At 42.4% G+C, this 16,811-nt stretch overlaps 1 protein-coding gene across 2 annotated transcripts; it reads right to left on the bottom strand.

Annotated features, from left to right (window-relative positions):
* Positions 1 to 404: 404 nt before the first annotated feature.
* Positions 405 to 15,578, bottom strand: chrnb5a (cholinergic receptor, nicotinic, beta 5a). Of its 2 annotated transcripts, XM_037116355.1 has the most exons (9): positions 15,353 to 15,578; positions 14,855 to 15,057; positions 9,669 to 9,814; positions 6,790 to 6,834; positions 6,576 to 6,685; positions 5,570 to 6,096; positions 4,311 to 4,801; positions 2,412 to 2,557; positions 405 to 1,880 (listed from the first exon to the last, which is right to left on the bottom strand). In XM_037116355.1, the coding sequence occupies exons 2-9, from the start codon at positions 14,898 to 14,900 to the stop codon at positions 1,865 to 1,867; spliced, it is 1,527 nt and encodes a 508-aa protein (XP_036972250.1). In that variant the 5' UTR covers positions 14,901 to 15,057; positions 15,353 to 15,578; the 3' UTR covers positions 405 to 1,864. The 2 variants fall into 2 exon arrangements, with proteins under 2 accessions (XP_036972250.1, XP_036972241.1); XM_037116346.1 differs by having other exon boundaries at positions 14,855 to 15,578.
* Between the last annotated feature and the right edge of the window lie 1,233 nt (positions 15,579 to 16,811).

Raw genomic sequence — 16,811 nt, 5'->3', positions numbered from 1 at the left:
TATTCAATCATGGAATGCTGTGTCTTAGACTAAATATTTTGCTGAAATGGGTTTAGTGGACATGTGGCAAAAAGAGAAGACAGTTTTTGAGTTTGATGCACTACTGAAACACCCAGACACTTAATTTGAGGGTTTGCAAAGCAATATGCAAATGTGAGTTTGTTAGCTTGTTTGCCAATTGTACCTTTGCTGATCTGGTTTTATCTTGAAACATGAACAGAATCACAGAAAAAAAGAACAGAATCTTAGCTTTCTAACAATGTATTGCATGAATATACACCTAAATTGCTTTGCTGTGTTTGTATTGTTTGACTAACTCACTGAGGGAAAGTTTAAATGGTTTACACAAATTTCAGACAAAATGTGAGGATAAAAATGGGGAGGATGTAAAATTCACATTGATTCACAGCTTTTTATTAACATAATATGTAATAGAATACAGAATACGGTGTCATATTTATTGTTAACACTGAATGCCACCTGGTGCTGCTACAGTTGTGACGTGACAAGGTAAACAAAGGAGAGATAATCAGAGAACAACTAAACAACCGAGAGAGAAATGGGCTGCGTCCGAAATTCCAGGCCAACATGCAACTGAGCACACTGAAAAAATATGATTTTTTTATTTTTTAGTTATGTCAAAGACCTTCGCATGAAGCCAGTTGTATGTGCTGTGCATACTATTTGCAACTACATCGGCATGAATGCAGTGCAACGTACTGATGACTACGACAACAACATAACAGACAATGGCGAACAGCAATCAAGGCAGCTCTGGCATGATGTCCATAACACTTCAAGACGTGTACGGTTTCACATAGCTCGGTGTAATCTAGATTTAAAATTTGTTCTTCATTGGCACGTTAGTCTGGTTACGCATCTGCAACCGACGTGACGTGATGAGCAGTGGCATCCCAAAGATACTGCTTATTCACAAAAAGTAAGTTGAACGATAGTACACAGGTTGGGTATGTCGGCCTACTGCACAGTATGCAATTTCAAACGCAGTGACAGAAAGAGGAAGCAGGAGGAGAGTACACATTCTTCAAAATAAGACACTGCATTAACAATGCATAACGATTACAACACTGCTCAGGAGGTGGATGGAGGAGATGAGGCACAAAGCTCTGAAGCAGAACAAGAACAAGACAGAGTGAGAGGGACGATGCATTAATATTTTTATGAAGAGAAAAGGTAGATAAGACAAAGTGTCCTCAGAGCTTTGTTCAAGAAGTGTGGAGAAAAAAAGAAATTACGGTTCATTGTGCTGTGCCATCAACAACTGGTATAATGTTTTATTATGTCTTATTTTTCACATCAGCAACGCTACAGAGGAGAGCGGACCTCGTGGGTTCATAGGAGCTTCGCTGTGTAATGAACCTTTGTGCCTCAATTGCACAGAGCTCCAACCGTTCCATTAGCAGCCCAGCCAGTCCAAACTGAAGGGAAGAAAACAAATAGCCAGTGTTTTTCCTCAGCTTTGTGAATTGTGGTTGGGGAGAACAGTCTGCAGCTTTCCTGTTTGTCGTGTCAAAACCTGTGAACAGGCACTATCTCAGCTCCATGAAAATGTCATCTTGCTAGAGGTTATAAAAAGTATAGCGAGATTTCCATGCCTGTGGTGATGGCCGAGTTTGGATGGAGTCCATCAAAAATAGAAGCCATGCATGAAGATAAAAAAGAAAGACAAAGTTTATTCTTTCTTTGTTCAAGGTCCACTGTAGCAAATAGAACCAATGTGGCTGGATGCATCGATTCGGCTGGTCGTGAATCGGATCCGATCAATAAAGACAGATCAGAGCCAGACCTGGCACAGCTTCCCCGTCATACTTTCTTTGACAGACGATTATCCATCACAGAAATCCTAGAAATCTCCGTACCTGTGAAAAGAAAAACACAGGATAGTATATAGAAAAGTAATTGTAGAAATACTGAATTCTGCAAAAATCACCTAGCTCATAAACTTATCACTTCACTTATCAAGTCCTGATTTTGCAAATCATTTCTGGTTGCTGTGATGGTTAACAATTAGTTTAAGCGAGAAAATAAACTATAAAACTTGAAGGAAGTAATTACCTTTTAGGCTTTAACAAACAGCCTTTCATCATGAATGAGAAACTAGTTTGTGATTGTGAACCCACTGGTCTTTATCAACATCCAGACAAGAACAGGTTAAAAACCATTTTATAACCTATTCTACTTTTATTTTGAAACAACTATAGCTGCATGCAGCCTTAGTCATGCTTCTTACTGACTGCTTACTCAATGCTGCATTAATATAGGTCTACATGTTGGAGACATTTTGCAGTGTTTTGTTTTTTTGGTTGGCAGAATACTTGAACTTCATCTTCACCATGCTTAAAGGTGTGTTGTTACATATCTTAAAGTGTCAGTGTGTGTATGTGACTCACTCTGTGTCATCAGCAGTGGGTGTGTTGTAGCTTTGGAACAGCGGCTGCATGAAGAGCCCCAGAGTTCCCACCACACACACCAGGATGAAGATCCACAGGAACAGACGGTCTATCACCATGGCTACGTACTTCCAGTCCTCTATGATCTGAAACCAAACCAACAAGATGAGACTTTTATGGCTTGTTAAGACAAATCCAATTATGACTTTACACGCATGTGCAGACCCTCAGGGAAACACCATGATGGAACTTTTTTTTCTGTCAGCTAATGACCTTCACAATCCAGCTGTTCTATAACTGATTGTCTGCCAAATCGCTGAATAGTTTAGCTACTGTGAACAGGTCAGTCAAGCTTTGGCTTTTGCATCAAATACATAAGCCTTGTCAGGAGCCCTAAACTTCCAAGCATGATGCTGAAGTTACCCCTGTAGCATGACTTCTGGAAGCAGCCCTCTAGTGTACGTACTAGTATAAAGAGAGTCAACACTGATATGTTTATAAGTGTTGTTGTGCAAGTAACTAGATGTAAATTATGAAAATAAAAGTGACTTGAGGATGTTTTTTTCTTAAACCAAACCAAATAGTTTTTGTCTCTAAACTCTAATCAAGTAGTGTTTTTTTGCCTAAACTCAACCAAATGCTAACCATCGGACAACACTGACAACAGTCCAAAAGTTATAGCATATATGGGAAATGTTAAGTCAGTAAGCTTTATTTTGAAAGTAGTTTTTGTGCCTAACTTGAAAGTGGAGCCCTTCACGTGAAAAACTGGAGGGGTGAGTACAGCGGTAAGTGTAAAGCATGCATTAAGCTGTTCATCTGCTCTGAAGTGACAATGTTAACAAGTCTGTCTAACTAACTTAATAGCCACAATAATAACCTGACTTCCATGGCCATGGAGCACATCACTAACAAGAACTATCTACAGTAGTTTGTGGAGGAGAAGTTGGAAAACAAAGATGAATGTTGTATGTCCCCAGTAATATAAATAAATCATTTAGACCTCGTGATGTTAAGATGTAAAAATACACCACTTTAAAATATAAGCAAGCACATAAGCTTTCTCCCTCATCACACTTATCTAGGACTAACTCACTACACTTCAATCCAATACTGATGGATCAACACTAACATTATACCTGTTACATTAGTTATGCATTAGCAAGGCCTTTATTTGGATTCTTCTTTTTTAATACAAGTCAACTGGAGACATAAAGTGCTGACTTTACACAATCCACGATTATTTTGTTATAAGCTGTTAGAGTTTCTGTGATCAGAAGCAGTGTTGTTTTAACTGCTGCTGTGGCAAACAAGATTTTTTTAGGATACCAAATGCATATCAGTGTGTAATTTTAACTTGCACTGCAGCCGGCAGTGCTGAGAGCAAGAGAGGCAGCCTGATGAAAAAAATGTGCCATTAGCAATTACAGCTGCAAAACTTGTTTGTAATATTCATTAAGTGTGGGACTTCTGTGGAAGTTTGGAGGCCCAGGGCCACAAACATGGGGTCAGGGTTAGTGCTGAGATAAGTCAGTTTGTCTACGTATCAGACTGTGCTTAAGGTTTACTGAGGTTGTCTGGTATTTTCGGTATGAAATAGGAGATTGACCGACTGTAACAATGTCACAGCCATACTTAATTGAACACTGAACAATTTAAGACGGGGCATGTTTGGTTCTCATGTGGCCCTGAAAACCCTCGTCATTCCTTGCACAAATCTTCTCATTCTCCCATGTAGCATCTCCATAATCTGTTTTTTCATGTCTTTACCTCTTCCATCTGTCCCCACTTTAATATATTCTATCCCTCCAATCTTTCATCCTTTGATCCTCCCAGCTCATCATCACTTATCTGTTTTTTTTTTGTTTTTTTTTAAACCCCACGGCTTTGTCTCCTCACCCCCTCATCGTCGTCCTCTGTCTTCATGTGTTCGGAGATGTATTTCACTCCGTCCACTGCCTCCTCCAGGTCTGCGTCCCACTGAACAGTCAAACGCTTCCTGTATTCTGGGAACCCACCACCCCCATCTGGCAAGTCGCCCGCCTTCCAGCAGAACGTTTGTGCCAAGTCCTCGTTCACGTAGAACGATTCGGAGTCCTTTGGAATCCCACCGAGTCTGATGTTGGAGTACTGCCTCTTGTCTGTGCTGGACTGGGGGTAGCTTTTCCCCACGTTACTCTGGTTGGCGTACTTCCGGCGGAGTTTGTCGCGGACATTGGAGGAGCCTGGACGCCTCATGAGGAGGAAGGTAGGCAGTCGGACTAAAAAGAGGCGTTTGACCCAGTCGGGCATGTGGTGGGTGGACGGGGAGCGGTGGTGCACGTTGAGGACGCAGACAGTGCATACAGTAGAGAAAGTGACCAGCACCATGGTGAACATCAAGTATTTACCTTGGAGAGAGTGACAGACAGAGAGGGAAAAGATGAGATGCCTCCAACAAATACGTACTGTTGCCGCACACTTTTAATCACTCTGCTCACGGTCAGGCATCAGTTATGCAGGAGTCAAATATCGGTGCCTGAAATAACAGCTGGTAGCATGTGCGACATGGACGAACAAGTTTGACGATCAAATAATGGCTCCATTTTTTAGGATGTACATATCACTGATTACTTCAACAACAGAGCCAGGTTGCGCTCATCAACTTGTTGTTCTCAGGTTCAAACTTTGAATGAAACACTCCAATTCCAGAGGCTTTCGACTTTGTTTTGCTCTCGCTGTTAGGCTGCTGTCAGTAACAGTCAGCACTTCCTGCAGATGTTTCACATTAAACAACGACCTAGAAAAAAAAGGAGATGATGCTTCTCAGGCAGATGTGGCGCCAGCGTCTTGTTATCGGAACGTCGCTGGTTCGGTTAGCCTGGTCTGCATGTTGAAGTGTCCTTGGGCAAGATACTGAACCCCAAACTGTTCCTGATGTGCTGGTCGGCACCTTGTATGGCAGCCACCACCATCAGTGTATGACTTACTGTAAGTCACTTTGGACAAAAAGCGTCTGCTAAATGTAACATGTTCTTTCATTTCATTTTGGGTGTCTACTGGATTAAGATTACATGTTTTAATGTTCAAAAATTCATCAGTCATCTGTAGGTTCATATCCCTAAATTTGATCAAATTCTACACACAGCCGCGAAAAGACACACATAACTGTAACTAACCTATGAGTGGCACTGCGAGAGAGGTGGGCGGCACTATCTTTGATATCAGCAGCAGGAACACAGTGAGCGCCAGCAGCACCGAGATACACAGCGTCATCTTCTCCCCGCAGTCCGACGGCAGGTAGAACACCAGGATGGCCAGTGACGTGATCAGCACACACGGGATGATCAGATTAATGGTGTAAAACAGCGGCTTCCTCTGGATCACGAAATCGTAGGTGATATCCAGGTAGGTGATGTCATTGGGGTCCTCGTTTTTGCGGCCCGGGAGCGAGACGATGTCCCACTCCCCACTCGGCGTGAAGTCGTCGCGGCTGGCGAAGTCGCTCGTGAGCATTAGATCCACTTCGGTGTGGTCGTAGGTCCAGGAGCGGAACTTGAGGGTGCAGTTTTGCTGGTCGAAGGGGAAGTTCTGCACCTCGATGGCGCAGGCCGACTTGTAGATGGCCGGGGGAAGCCAGAAGATGTCTCCTGTGTTGGAGACCACCGCATTACAGTAGAAGGAAACCTCATAAACGCCATCGGCACTGTGAGAGGTTGTGGATGAGATGCAGGATTAGATCTTACAATTACAATCAACATTTAAATAAGACATATTTGAAGTCAGCCAGGCAGAACTGTCAACCTTATTTCCCTTCATTAGAATTCAGCAATCAGACAAACGCTAGCTCTTGATTGGCTGAGAAGATATTTAAACCAGATATTGTTTTTAGCATATATTAATCCCTTTCACCTCAGCAAAACAAAAAAAAAGGCTCGGAAGAAAGAGAATGCAGAACATTTTAATTTCAAAATCCCTGAAGAAAAACATGTTTATTTTAGCATAAGATGTTCTGATGCCTTGGTGGTAAAGATGTGAAAAACCTCCTGATACTGTAACTCCACCACAAAGGCTGTGTTTCTTTTCATTACGCTGATTTATGAGCCATATAATAAAACCAGATCGACTAAATCAAACATTGACAAGCTGCCTCTCTCTTCAGCTGGAAGACATGCACACTCTCACTTGTTGTAGAGCACTATGTCAGGAAGCCAGATGTGTTTGGATGGTATCCGAAGTTTCTTGATGCCTTCATACTTCTCTGGGTCCCATCTGAGCCTGTAGTCATTCCACTCCTGCAGAGAGAGTGAGAGACCCGTGCTGACAAAACACACCCACATACTGTGCAGTCATTATATATTATATAATTACTGTATATGTGCACAACATTGCATCTTACCTGAAACAGCCACAAGTTGGTCGTCATTATCTGCTCCCGCTCATTCTGCAGGAAAACAGCAGTCAGCTTATCAAACTACGAGCATCATTCTGATAAAAGTTTCACTCGACAGTGTACATGGTTGAATTATTATAATGCTTAAGCTCCACTGGGCACTGATTTTAGCAAAACACATAAAAGGTCAGACTAAAATACCAAAGCACTGCCTCAGGGAGCGGACGCAAAAAGCATAAACATTTGTAACACCTTCACAAATGTCACAAATGTGACATAAGTGCGCAGACTTCATGCGGAAGTGAGCTGCATTTTATCGTGCAGAAGTTTCAGGGTGCGGACAGTCCACATGAACGAATATGCACAGTCACAACTTTAGGAATTTAACACTGCGCTTGTCGTAGTGTTTAAAGCTGATCACGGACGTCAAACATGTCAGACTGAATCTCACAAAAGGTGTCAGAGTGGGATGTGGGGGGGCGGCTGACCAGGGCTGATGTCAAGTCAGCTGATAGGTGAATACGATGCAGAAATCCAAAGATTTGTGCAATTTGATGCCCAACGCAGTTTCTGAATGTAACACCACTGTCTGAAATACAAATCCCAGGTCTGTAACAATTCATCAGTGGGTGCTGACTACAAACAAAACTCATCACGACATAACAAAGTTGTTTGCTGAAAAGTGGTATGTTGAAATAAACATATATGTAACGCTGTGATCCCACCCACTCACTGAGGTTACATAGTGCAGAAACAAGTGATAGGGGGGCAGAGTGGGTGAGCCAGAGACACCATTCATCCTGTTACAAGACACTGTACCATCAACTTGATTTTGAAGCTGTTTAAGCAAAAAAGTTATCGTGTGGCTTTAAATCACTCCGTCTCCTTCTCTACCTCTGCATGAGCAATACAGATAATAAGACTTGTCTCTGTGGATTTGGAATCGTAGGAGAGCTCTTGTAGTTAAAAAGGTAATGTGACTGAATATATCTCAGGCATAAACATTTTATGGGAAATCCTGTTCAGAAGCCCATATTATGAGACAGAGACTTAGTCGCTAAAATGTGACAGATGTTTCAAAATGCCTCTGATACTTTGGCATCTTGTTTACATCTTGTTTACGTCTTGTCTTGTTTGTGGGAACATCCGTTTGCCGCAGCACAGCCTTTGAAAACCTCGGCTGCAGTGAGGACTTCATTCAGTATATCAAAAACACAGATCATCCAGGGATGGATTACTTTAAATAAACCAAAAGTCCAAAATATTTCATTTGCTACTTTGCATGTCCTGTTCAGGGTGGAGGGAGGGCAGCCTATCCCAGCACGCATCCTCGATGGCTCACCAGGCGATCGTGGGCCTATCTCAAAGAGACAGAGATTCAGACTCTTTCGCACCTACAGGCAAGTTAAAGTTGCCAGTTCGCCTAACTTCCATGTCTTTGGATTCATCATCATAAAGTTTTTATTATAGCATAAACGATAATGTCATTTTTATTCAGCGCTGTTGAATTTTTAATTCAGTTGTATTATTTAAGTTTAATTTAGGAAGGACTGGGGCAAGATATTGTACTGAAGCAGTTACAAAGTTACCACACAGTTATAGACACTTTTCAGGGCAGATAATTTGACTAATCAAAACACAGAAACAAATCACAGATACAGTCTTTACTTCTAGAATTTTTCTGTATCATGATGTGGTTGAGCATCATTTCTATCCTACACGGTTCAAGTAACATGAAATAAAGTCATTCTTTAACACATTCAGAATAAATTTGATAATTTCACATCTGTACTCCAATGGATTGTGGGTGATTAAATAAGTCCAGTGAAGACTGCAGCCCAAGCAGACTCTCTGGAGTCAATAAAATGTGACTTTGGACAGCCCTCAAGACTCGCCGACGCACCCGCAAAGTCCCCGAGTTTGCAATTGCGGTGAAGTCCGGACATTTGGACGCAGCCACACAGATTTCTTGAAAGAAGAGTTCGGACTTCGCTGACAGAGCAGGAGCCTAAAGAACAGAAGACTGCACTGGACCTGCACACCAACTGAATGGACCAGCTGAATGGACCTGTAGCCTGAATAGACTGTAGTCTGGCTGAAACAGGCTTGTTTCACATAAAACATTTGGACATGTCACAGCAGAACGAGGACAGGTGCAAATGATGAAATAATGAGGTCTGAATTTCATTTAGCTGCTTTAGTTTCAGGGTCCTGGTGTTGTGCATGCTGGCTCAGTGTCACGCTGCCGTGGCTGACTGGTACCCTCAAATGGAACAGAGCCGTTCTCAATGTTGTTAGGAAGATCTGCAGGTTCTGACAAGCCAAAATGCCTGCTGGGAAAAAGGTCTGGAATTACATGATGTAACCAAACTAATAACAATGATTGGGGTCAGGGTGTCCTGGCCTGATGGAGCTGTCCATCAAACCCACATGGTTTTGTAAAGAGCACTAATCTGGCAGCATGAGTCAGAACACCTGTGTGGGGGACTGGGTCAAATATATATGTACATTTTTTACAAAGTTCTGATGCAACTTTTGCTCTCAGCAAAGATGTTAACTCAAGACCCAGTATTTGAAAAGACATCTGAAAAGCAGAGTGGACAAAAATCGCTAGGGGCCATAAAAGATATGTATCCAAGTTGTCAGTTCCTGGTGACAAAACAAAACAAACAGGGTTACAATTTACGCTTTGTGACCACGCTATGAAAAATGAATTAAGCTAATATGTGTAAAGGGGCAGTGGCGGACTTCGGGACGTTTGAGGGGCAGGGGCGAAGAATATAAATAAAAAGGGCACCAGCGTGCAGGAAGTCCTGATTCAGGGGCATTTCTTCTTCTTCTTTTATTCTGAACAAAATAACGATAACAGAAAGCAAGATACCTACCACGCTGATGAGCTGAGACAGAGACACCTGTATGGAGATGGTGACCTGTTGGCTCTTATTGACAGCTGGTCTGATCAGCTTGTTGTAGCGCTCCGGACCCAACAGGTAGTTCACCAGCCGCTCCTCTGCATTCTCTGCCCTGCTGCCTAAAACAACGCAGAGACGCGGGGAGTGACAAGTCATTAGCGAATGTTTTGCTTCACTGCTATAAGCCCTTGGATGCATGCTCTGTTTAAAATCCACACAAAGCAGCATGAGCAAGTACTGCTCTGCTTGAAAGGTACGGTCTATTAGCAAACCATAAGCTCTGTTAGCAGGGGCACTTTGTCGCCCTTTCACTGTAACGCCGTGTACAAAAATGTCAACACATTATCTATGTGTCTGTAGTTCCAAGCATGATAATCTCTCCATCGCAGTGTGTTTTCAGCCCAGTGTCATCATGAATGATGAACAATAAACAAGTTGGCTGTAAGTGAAGTAAATCTTCCAAAGGGTAGCGAGGCTGAATCACACGTCCTCATTCGAACGTGTGTGCGGTTGTGCGTCTTGCGGTGTCATGCTTCACTGCGGGGTTTTAGAGCAAGAGAACAAACAAAACTCCAGTCATGCATCCATCCCTGCGAGAGGATCCCTGAAGCTTTGTGTTTCCTCAGCCCTAAATCATTCGTTATGTAAAAGTGATCGTATGAATAAGTCAGAGGCAGAGCGCTTTTGACCCTTTCTCCTGGCTTCCGCAGCCATTACGTCTGCATTGTCAAACAAAGTGACAACAGCGCGGCGAGCATTTAATATCTGGAAGGCTTCACCTCCTCTGTGCCACATGAATTGTCTGTTTTTCTAAGATTGCACGCAGGGAAGACCGAGCAAGCGTGGACGTTCTTTTTTTTTTTTTTCAGAGGCACCCTGCTGTTTGGAGCCTTCATGTGACAGTGAACGCCAGTGTTTTCTTGAAAGTGAGAGAGGAGAGGGAATCCATTAGAGCTTAATGGAGTCTACGGTTTATTTTAACTTCGGAGGATAAATGATTTGCCATACAGTACCTGAACCTGAATACTCTGCTTGTTTAAATAAAAACAAGTAAAAATGTTTGTTAAATTGAGGGTTAGCCTCATAGTTAAAGGTAACGATTTGATTACAGCCTGCAAATTACTCTGTAATTATTGAGAACAAGCAGCCAGGGGGGAAAGGGTTGCACCTTTGTTTTAAGGGCCATATAAACAAAACAGAGACCCGAAATATATCTGTCTTCTTTCTTCTTCTTCTATATCAAAACCTGACATCTACACTACCATATCTAACTTGGCCTCCTGAGCAGCTACACAGGTCTAGTATGAACACCTCTTTCATCACATACATGGACAGCTGTGGACAGCTGCCAGTGCCACAGACACGTTGTATTTCTGTTGTTTGGTTTTTTTTTCAACTAATTTTCTTGTTTCCGCTTTTTGTCACAGACTCAAGAATGAATCAAATAATATGCGGTTCCTCTTGGTACTGAATGACATTATGATCCCGCGTGTACATGTGTGATATATATCGGCCTGCTGTTCATGTGCTCGTTACAACATATATCATTGCAGTCATCATTACATAACTTGTTATGAAAGTACTTGTTATGGGGCTGTTCTGTCAGGTACTCATGGTTCCCATTATGAAACACACTGCAACAATTAATTGATTAGTCTATTGGTTGCCGATGATTACATTCATCGCCAACCAATATAATAGCAAATCAATGAGTACCTGAGCAATTTTCACCTGGGCATCATTTCCCTTGATGTCTCCGACCATACTTTGACACTTCACAGACCATACATCCACAGATATGTTCTTTCACCGCTACTTTCTGAAGTCCTTGCGGAGGACGCCTTCTCACATGCACAGATTGGGTCACAGATTGTGACCAAGCAGACAAGTCCACACAGTCACAACAAAGTTGAGGTGCACGGATGTTCTCAGAAAACCTGCGTATGCACTCAAGAAACTCACAGAAACCATGGATTTCGCTCAACCCTCCAAACCAACATATTATTAATTCTTAGACTTGACACTGTTCCAAGTGACTTCACCTAATGTGTAAATTGGAGCTGCCCACTTTAGGTGACCGTACACATCATTAAAGGGGTAATATTCATCACCACTTCTACACATTAAAGTGTGTTTACAGGTCTTAGGGGGTACTAATGCATATATAAAAATAGTAGTATATTGTGGCCAGTGGCAGTTCTAGACACGTTTTAATAGGGGGGCCAGGTTGGGGCGAGCTTTTTTGAGGGGCACACACAACCTGGGAAAAAAAGGCAAATCCCTCATTCAGACAAGGGATAGATGTGACTTAAAACAGTATTTACAATTTCAACAATTTTGACCTTTCCCTTCAGCACAACATACTGCAGGAAATCTGTCAGTGTACAACTGATGCAGACTCCCTGTCGGGGGGGCCACAGGGGGGTCCGGACTTAGAGTTACGGGGGCACCAGCCCCTGTCGACCCCCCAGAACCGCCCTTGATTGTGGCTACAGAGGAAGGCCTCACTGTTTGAGTCATTATGGGCAGTTTGAAAACAAATGATCAAACTTGGTACAGCAGAACCAGAGATATTGCAAAGAAGATTTGTTGCATTCTTCTTTCTTTTCAAAACCCGGTGCCTACATTATCCACAATGCAGCTTAGCCATTTAGTGACATCAGTGCATGCATTGCAGCTTCCTGTAGAGACACTTACGGCTATAAACTTTTTTTTTTTTTTTTTTAAACTTGCAGTATTACTCCCCAAGATCTGTAACCACACTGTAATTGGCCAACCCAACTTACCCTTTAAGTAAAAGGAAAAAAGACAGGGAGCTGTTACCATTGAGTCTGTGACACAAGTAGTCCCTTTTCCACCAAATTTCCACCTTTGCAGTCAATATTTATTGATATGTAAAAAAAATATTTACACCGCAGTTTATACTATTGATGTTTGAGTACAACATTGGATATTTAAACCCATTAAAATCATTGTTTATTATACTGGATCTGGTGGGGGGGGTTTCATTTCTATCTTTCAAGACAGCTTCGCTTAAATCAGTGATGCAGCATCTGAAGAACCGTGCCAAACATCATCACATAGTACAAGGTCTGGGCTTCTTCTTCTGGTCTTCAGGGAAATACAAACACTCAAAACAACATGGCGGAAGACACAGAGAAGTGCTATGTGCCTTCTTGGTGTATTACACCATTTAAATAATTTAAACCTAGGATTTCAGGGTATCTTTGCCTTGATGGATGTTGCAGAATAGCGCTCGACTATATTGCCTGCCATACCTGATCTTCGTCAGGGTCCAACTGTTTTGCGGAGCAAGTATGAACACTGATGAGTTCCTTTTATTCTTGTTTCTGTTTGTTTTTTCTAAAGCTTACTGACAGATGACAGCCTACGAGCTAAAGCTAGCCTCAACCACAAGCCAAAGCAATTTTACGGGCTTAAAGATGCAAAAGTGAAACCCTCCGCAGAAGAAAACTTGAATCAAGGTCAGGTTGATAAAAGGACGCTTTTCTTTTAGAAAAGTAGTGGAGACATCCCTGTGTTTTGCCTAAAAGACAGGAGACTGTGCTTCTTAGCAGTAGGTATAAAATAAGCCTCTGTAAATTATTCAAAGAGCCCATCTGCTTTTACTTACAAGTATTTTAGGAATGTGAACACCGTTTTAAAACTCTGTCTCTGAGGGGGGATAAAAGTTATGCCAAGCAGTGTTGTGGCTGCTTGTAATTCAAAAACTCAAAGACACAACAAAGACAGGCCACATCCTCCCCCTGTGGGATACTCAAGGGCCCTGCACGTTTCTGGGTCGTTCTTTAGTTTCAAAGTTTTACTGTTTAGCTCCACACCGGCAATGACAACCAAGAACCACAGAATACACATATAGGTAACAACTGAGTAAGATGTAAGATGATCTCCAAGATGGTTGTCTGAACACACGCGCACTTTGGCACACATTGGAAACTGAATTTTTTTCATCATATTGTTTCCAGAAGTTTTGACAGTCTGAGGTTTTGTTTATATTCTACAGAAACACGTTATGGCTTATTTAATGCAGATGTTGAAATCTTTTTGCTCCCATTATATTCACACTTGGCTTTTCTTTTGGCTGTTTCTGTCTAGGATTCAAGTAAATCAAATTAAAAACCAAATAAATGAAAAGGGATTTGGTGGTTTATTACCTTGAATGATCCTCCTTGCATGTGGAGAAGGGTTTCAACAACACTTTACCATCATGAAAGATGAAACGGTCGAATGATTAACTAGAATGACAGTCAGTAGAGCAAATACCTCCACCAAGGCCCATGTCTCCTTTTGTATTCACTCATAGATACCAGAGATCTAAAAACATCTGATTATTTTCACAAAGTTTATGTATATATTTCCTGAGAAATTGATGAAAAAGTTAAAAAATAATAATAATACTAATAATTGTCAAAGGCAGAGAGGAAATATCCCTGGATCCATCCCTTTTCTGGATATGCACTAAAAGTCAATGGTATCTATTCTGGGCCGGGGGCCGCCACCCAGCCAAGTTTGTGGAAGTAATTTTGTAGTTTTTGTGTAATCCTGCTGACAAACCAACCAACCAACAAACAAACAGACATGGACAAGGTGGAGCTGAAGAACGAAAAGCAATTTTTAGCGAATTTATACCACGGTGACATTGGCGGCATGACGTGAAGGTTCTGAATAACATTTCACCATCATAGGGAGGTAAAAAAAAAAAAGTCAAATTGTTAATTAAATGTAAGAAGGACAGAACAAAAACAAACAAAGCAGCATGCAGAATGGTGTAGAGAACATGAGGTTAGCGCTCGTCCTTCAGGACTGTGTCGGGATTGGTTCAGATTTTCTTGCATGTACCCCTCTGCTTCTAGAAGAATATGACATTTTGACATCCACGCATTCACATCTTACATACAAACAGAGGACCATGTTATCCCCCAACAGCTTTATGTTAAACCTGTAGCATGAGTTGCAGCAATCAGTTACTATTAAATGACAAATGCATGGCATCTTTTAAAAAATTCAAAATTGAGCTGACAAAAAAGGCTCCAGATTTAAAGACATTTTAGGTCCCGTCACTGAAATGAAACACCTTTACTAAACCCCAGCCCGGACCCCTTTGGTTGTTTATTTAAAGAACAGTAAAAAGAACTCACTTGTGAGAGAGAGAATGGAGAGCAGGAGGACGGTGTTGGTCGTCATCTCCTCTCTGCTGCCCTGGACGAACTTGTTACTTTCTTATATCGTCCTCCAAAAGAAATAATCGGTGCTTATATCCCGTCGTGATGTAGTGATTCTTCTCTTCTCTTCGCTGCTTGTCACTCACCTGCTCCGGCTGCTTCGCCCGCTGCTGTGAATACTGAACAGCGCACAAACACAGGAGGAAACTTTGGCTATTGGGATAAACGGGCGATTTGCAGAAAACGTTTATTTGCCAAAGACAACATGTTGGTGATCTGTTTTAAAGTCCACGGCCAGAGGAGCTGCGCTGTCCTGTGCGCCGCCGCTTCAGCCTCAAACCAACCACGGTGACATTTAAAACGCTTCGGTCCAACAACAAATCCCCGCAGTTCAAAACGAGTGCAAGGCTGTCGTCTCCAGATCAAAAAATCCCCATTCAACTTCTTCTGAAACAAACAAGAAGCGGCGCTCACCTGCTTTACTCTCGCTCTCCTCTGATGGAGCGCAGACAAGTTAAGAAATTGGCGCAGTTGCTCGAAGTGCGGCGCGCACCGCCAGGACTCAGCTCGTACATCTGGTCCTCGGGGTGTTTACTCGCAGTCGAAGTCCAAAAAACAGGCCGGGAGCGATTTATTCCATGAAAAGTCCGTGTTGCCCGGAAGACAAGCCCGGAGGAGAAGCGGGAAGAGGGTGTGTGTGTGTGTGTGTGTGTGTGTGTGTGTGTGTGTGTGTGTGTGTGTGCGCGCGCGCGCGCGCGCGCTCCTTTACGCGTCTGACCGGAGTGTAAAAGATGCGCGTCACGGCTTGAAGTGATGTTCAGCTGCCAGTCTGCTCTGAATGGCCTCTGTTCTGCCGGTGGGGCTCTGATAGCCTACTTACCGCAGCACCAAGTGAACCCGGAGTTGAACAGAAGAGAAAGGGAAAAGACATGAGAGGCCACAGCACATGAGCCAGGGGTCCCACCTGAGACCTGACCCACCGGATCTGTTTGCTCCTACACATTTACTTCAGAGCCATTATATGAAGGCTAATGTTTAAAGCTCACTGTTGAGGCTAAGTTTTCCCAGAGTAATATTAGTCCGAAGATAAGATCACTGGAGTGTGTCTGGAAATGGTATTAGCAGACAGCCTTGAGCGCCAGCTGTGAGCAGATGTAGTCATAATGAGTCCATCTTGAAAAAAAACGTTCGGAAAAGAAAAGAGCAGAGAAGAAAAGCGCACAAATACAACATGCATTAAAAACAAACTGCTCTTGCAAATACTCACGGGAACACAGGAACACTATGCATGGCTGCGTGGCTTTTTCTTTTTCTTTTTTTTCTTTTTTTCAGTTCAGCCAGCATGAAAACAACACTGCAGTGCTGTGAAATGTGGTTTAAGAGGGGATATCTAACTGAATGCTAGGCTACACGCCAGCATCACTCCCTGCCAAAGTGTCACTGAGCAAGACATCCCCGCAGGCACGGCTCACTCACTCTGCACTTTGACTTTCACGTGTATTGCAAAAATATCATATTTTCCCCCCTCTGGACATCAGTGACATATAAAAACACTGGGCTTTGAATTATAATTTGTGCATTTATATCCTTTAAAATCCTTATAATTAAATGAACTACCTTCATTGATGAAAAACAAGATCCATAGAAAAATGTTGTTTGTTTTAGTTAAAAGGTGCATTTACTAAATGCAGGGTGTCTATTATTTCTCTGACAAATCTATTTCTCAGTGTAGGAGTTTTGAAGTTTCCACCTCACACTTTTACATTCTGGACCACAACTGTGTTTTCACACTAGTTGTGAATCCCACAAAATCATCATTGCACACACCATTAACCGAGATTTAAGGTGATCACAGAGCAACTGCCTCTCTTCAATGGATGAACTCAGCCCCTGCATTATTCTGCACAGTGAACTAGCAATGAGTAAAACACAT

The sequence above is a fragment of the Acanthopagrus latus genome, chromosome 1 (assembly GCF_904848185.1).
Source record: "Acanthopagrus latus isolate v.2019 chromosome 1, fAcaLat1.1, whole genome shotgun sequence".
In the NCBI taxonomy this organism is placed as follows: domain Eukaryota; kingdom Metazoa; phylum Chordata; class Actinopteri; order Spariformes; family Sparidae; genus Acanthopagrus; species Acanthopagrus latus.
Note: the sequence above shows the minus strand (reverse complement) of the source record. Positions and strands in the feature narration are given on the sequence as shown.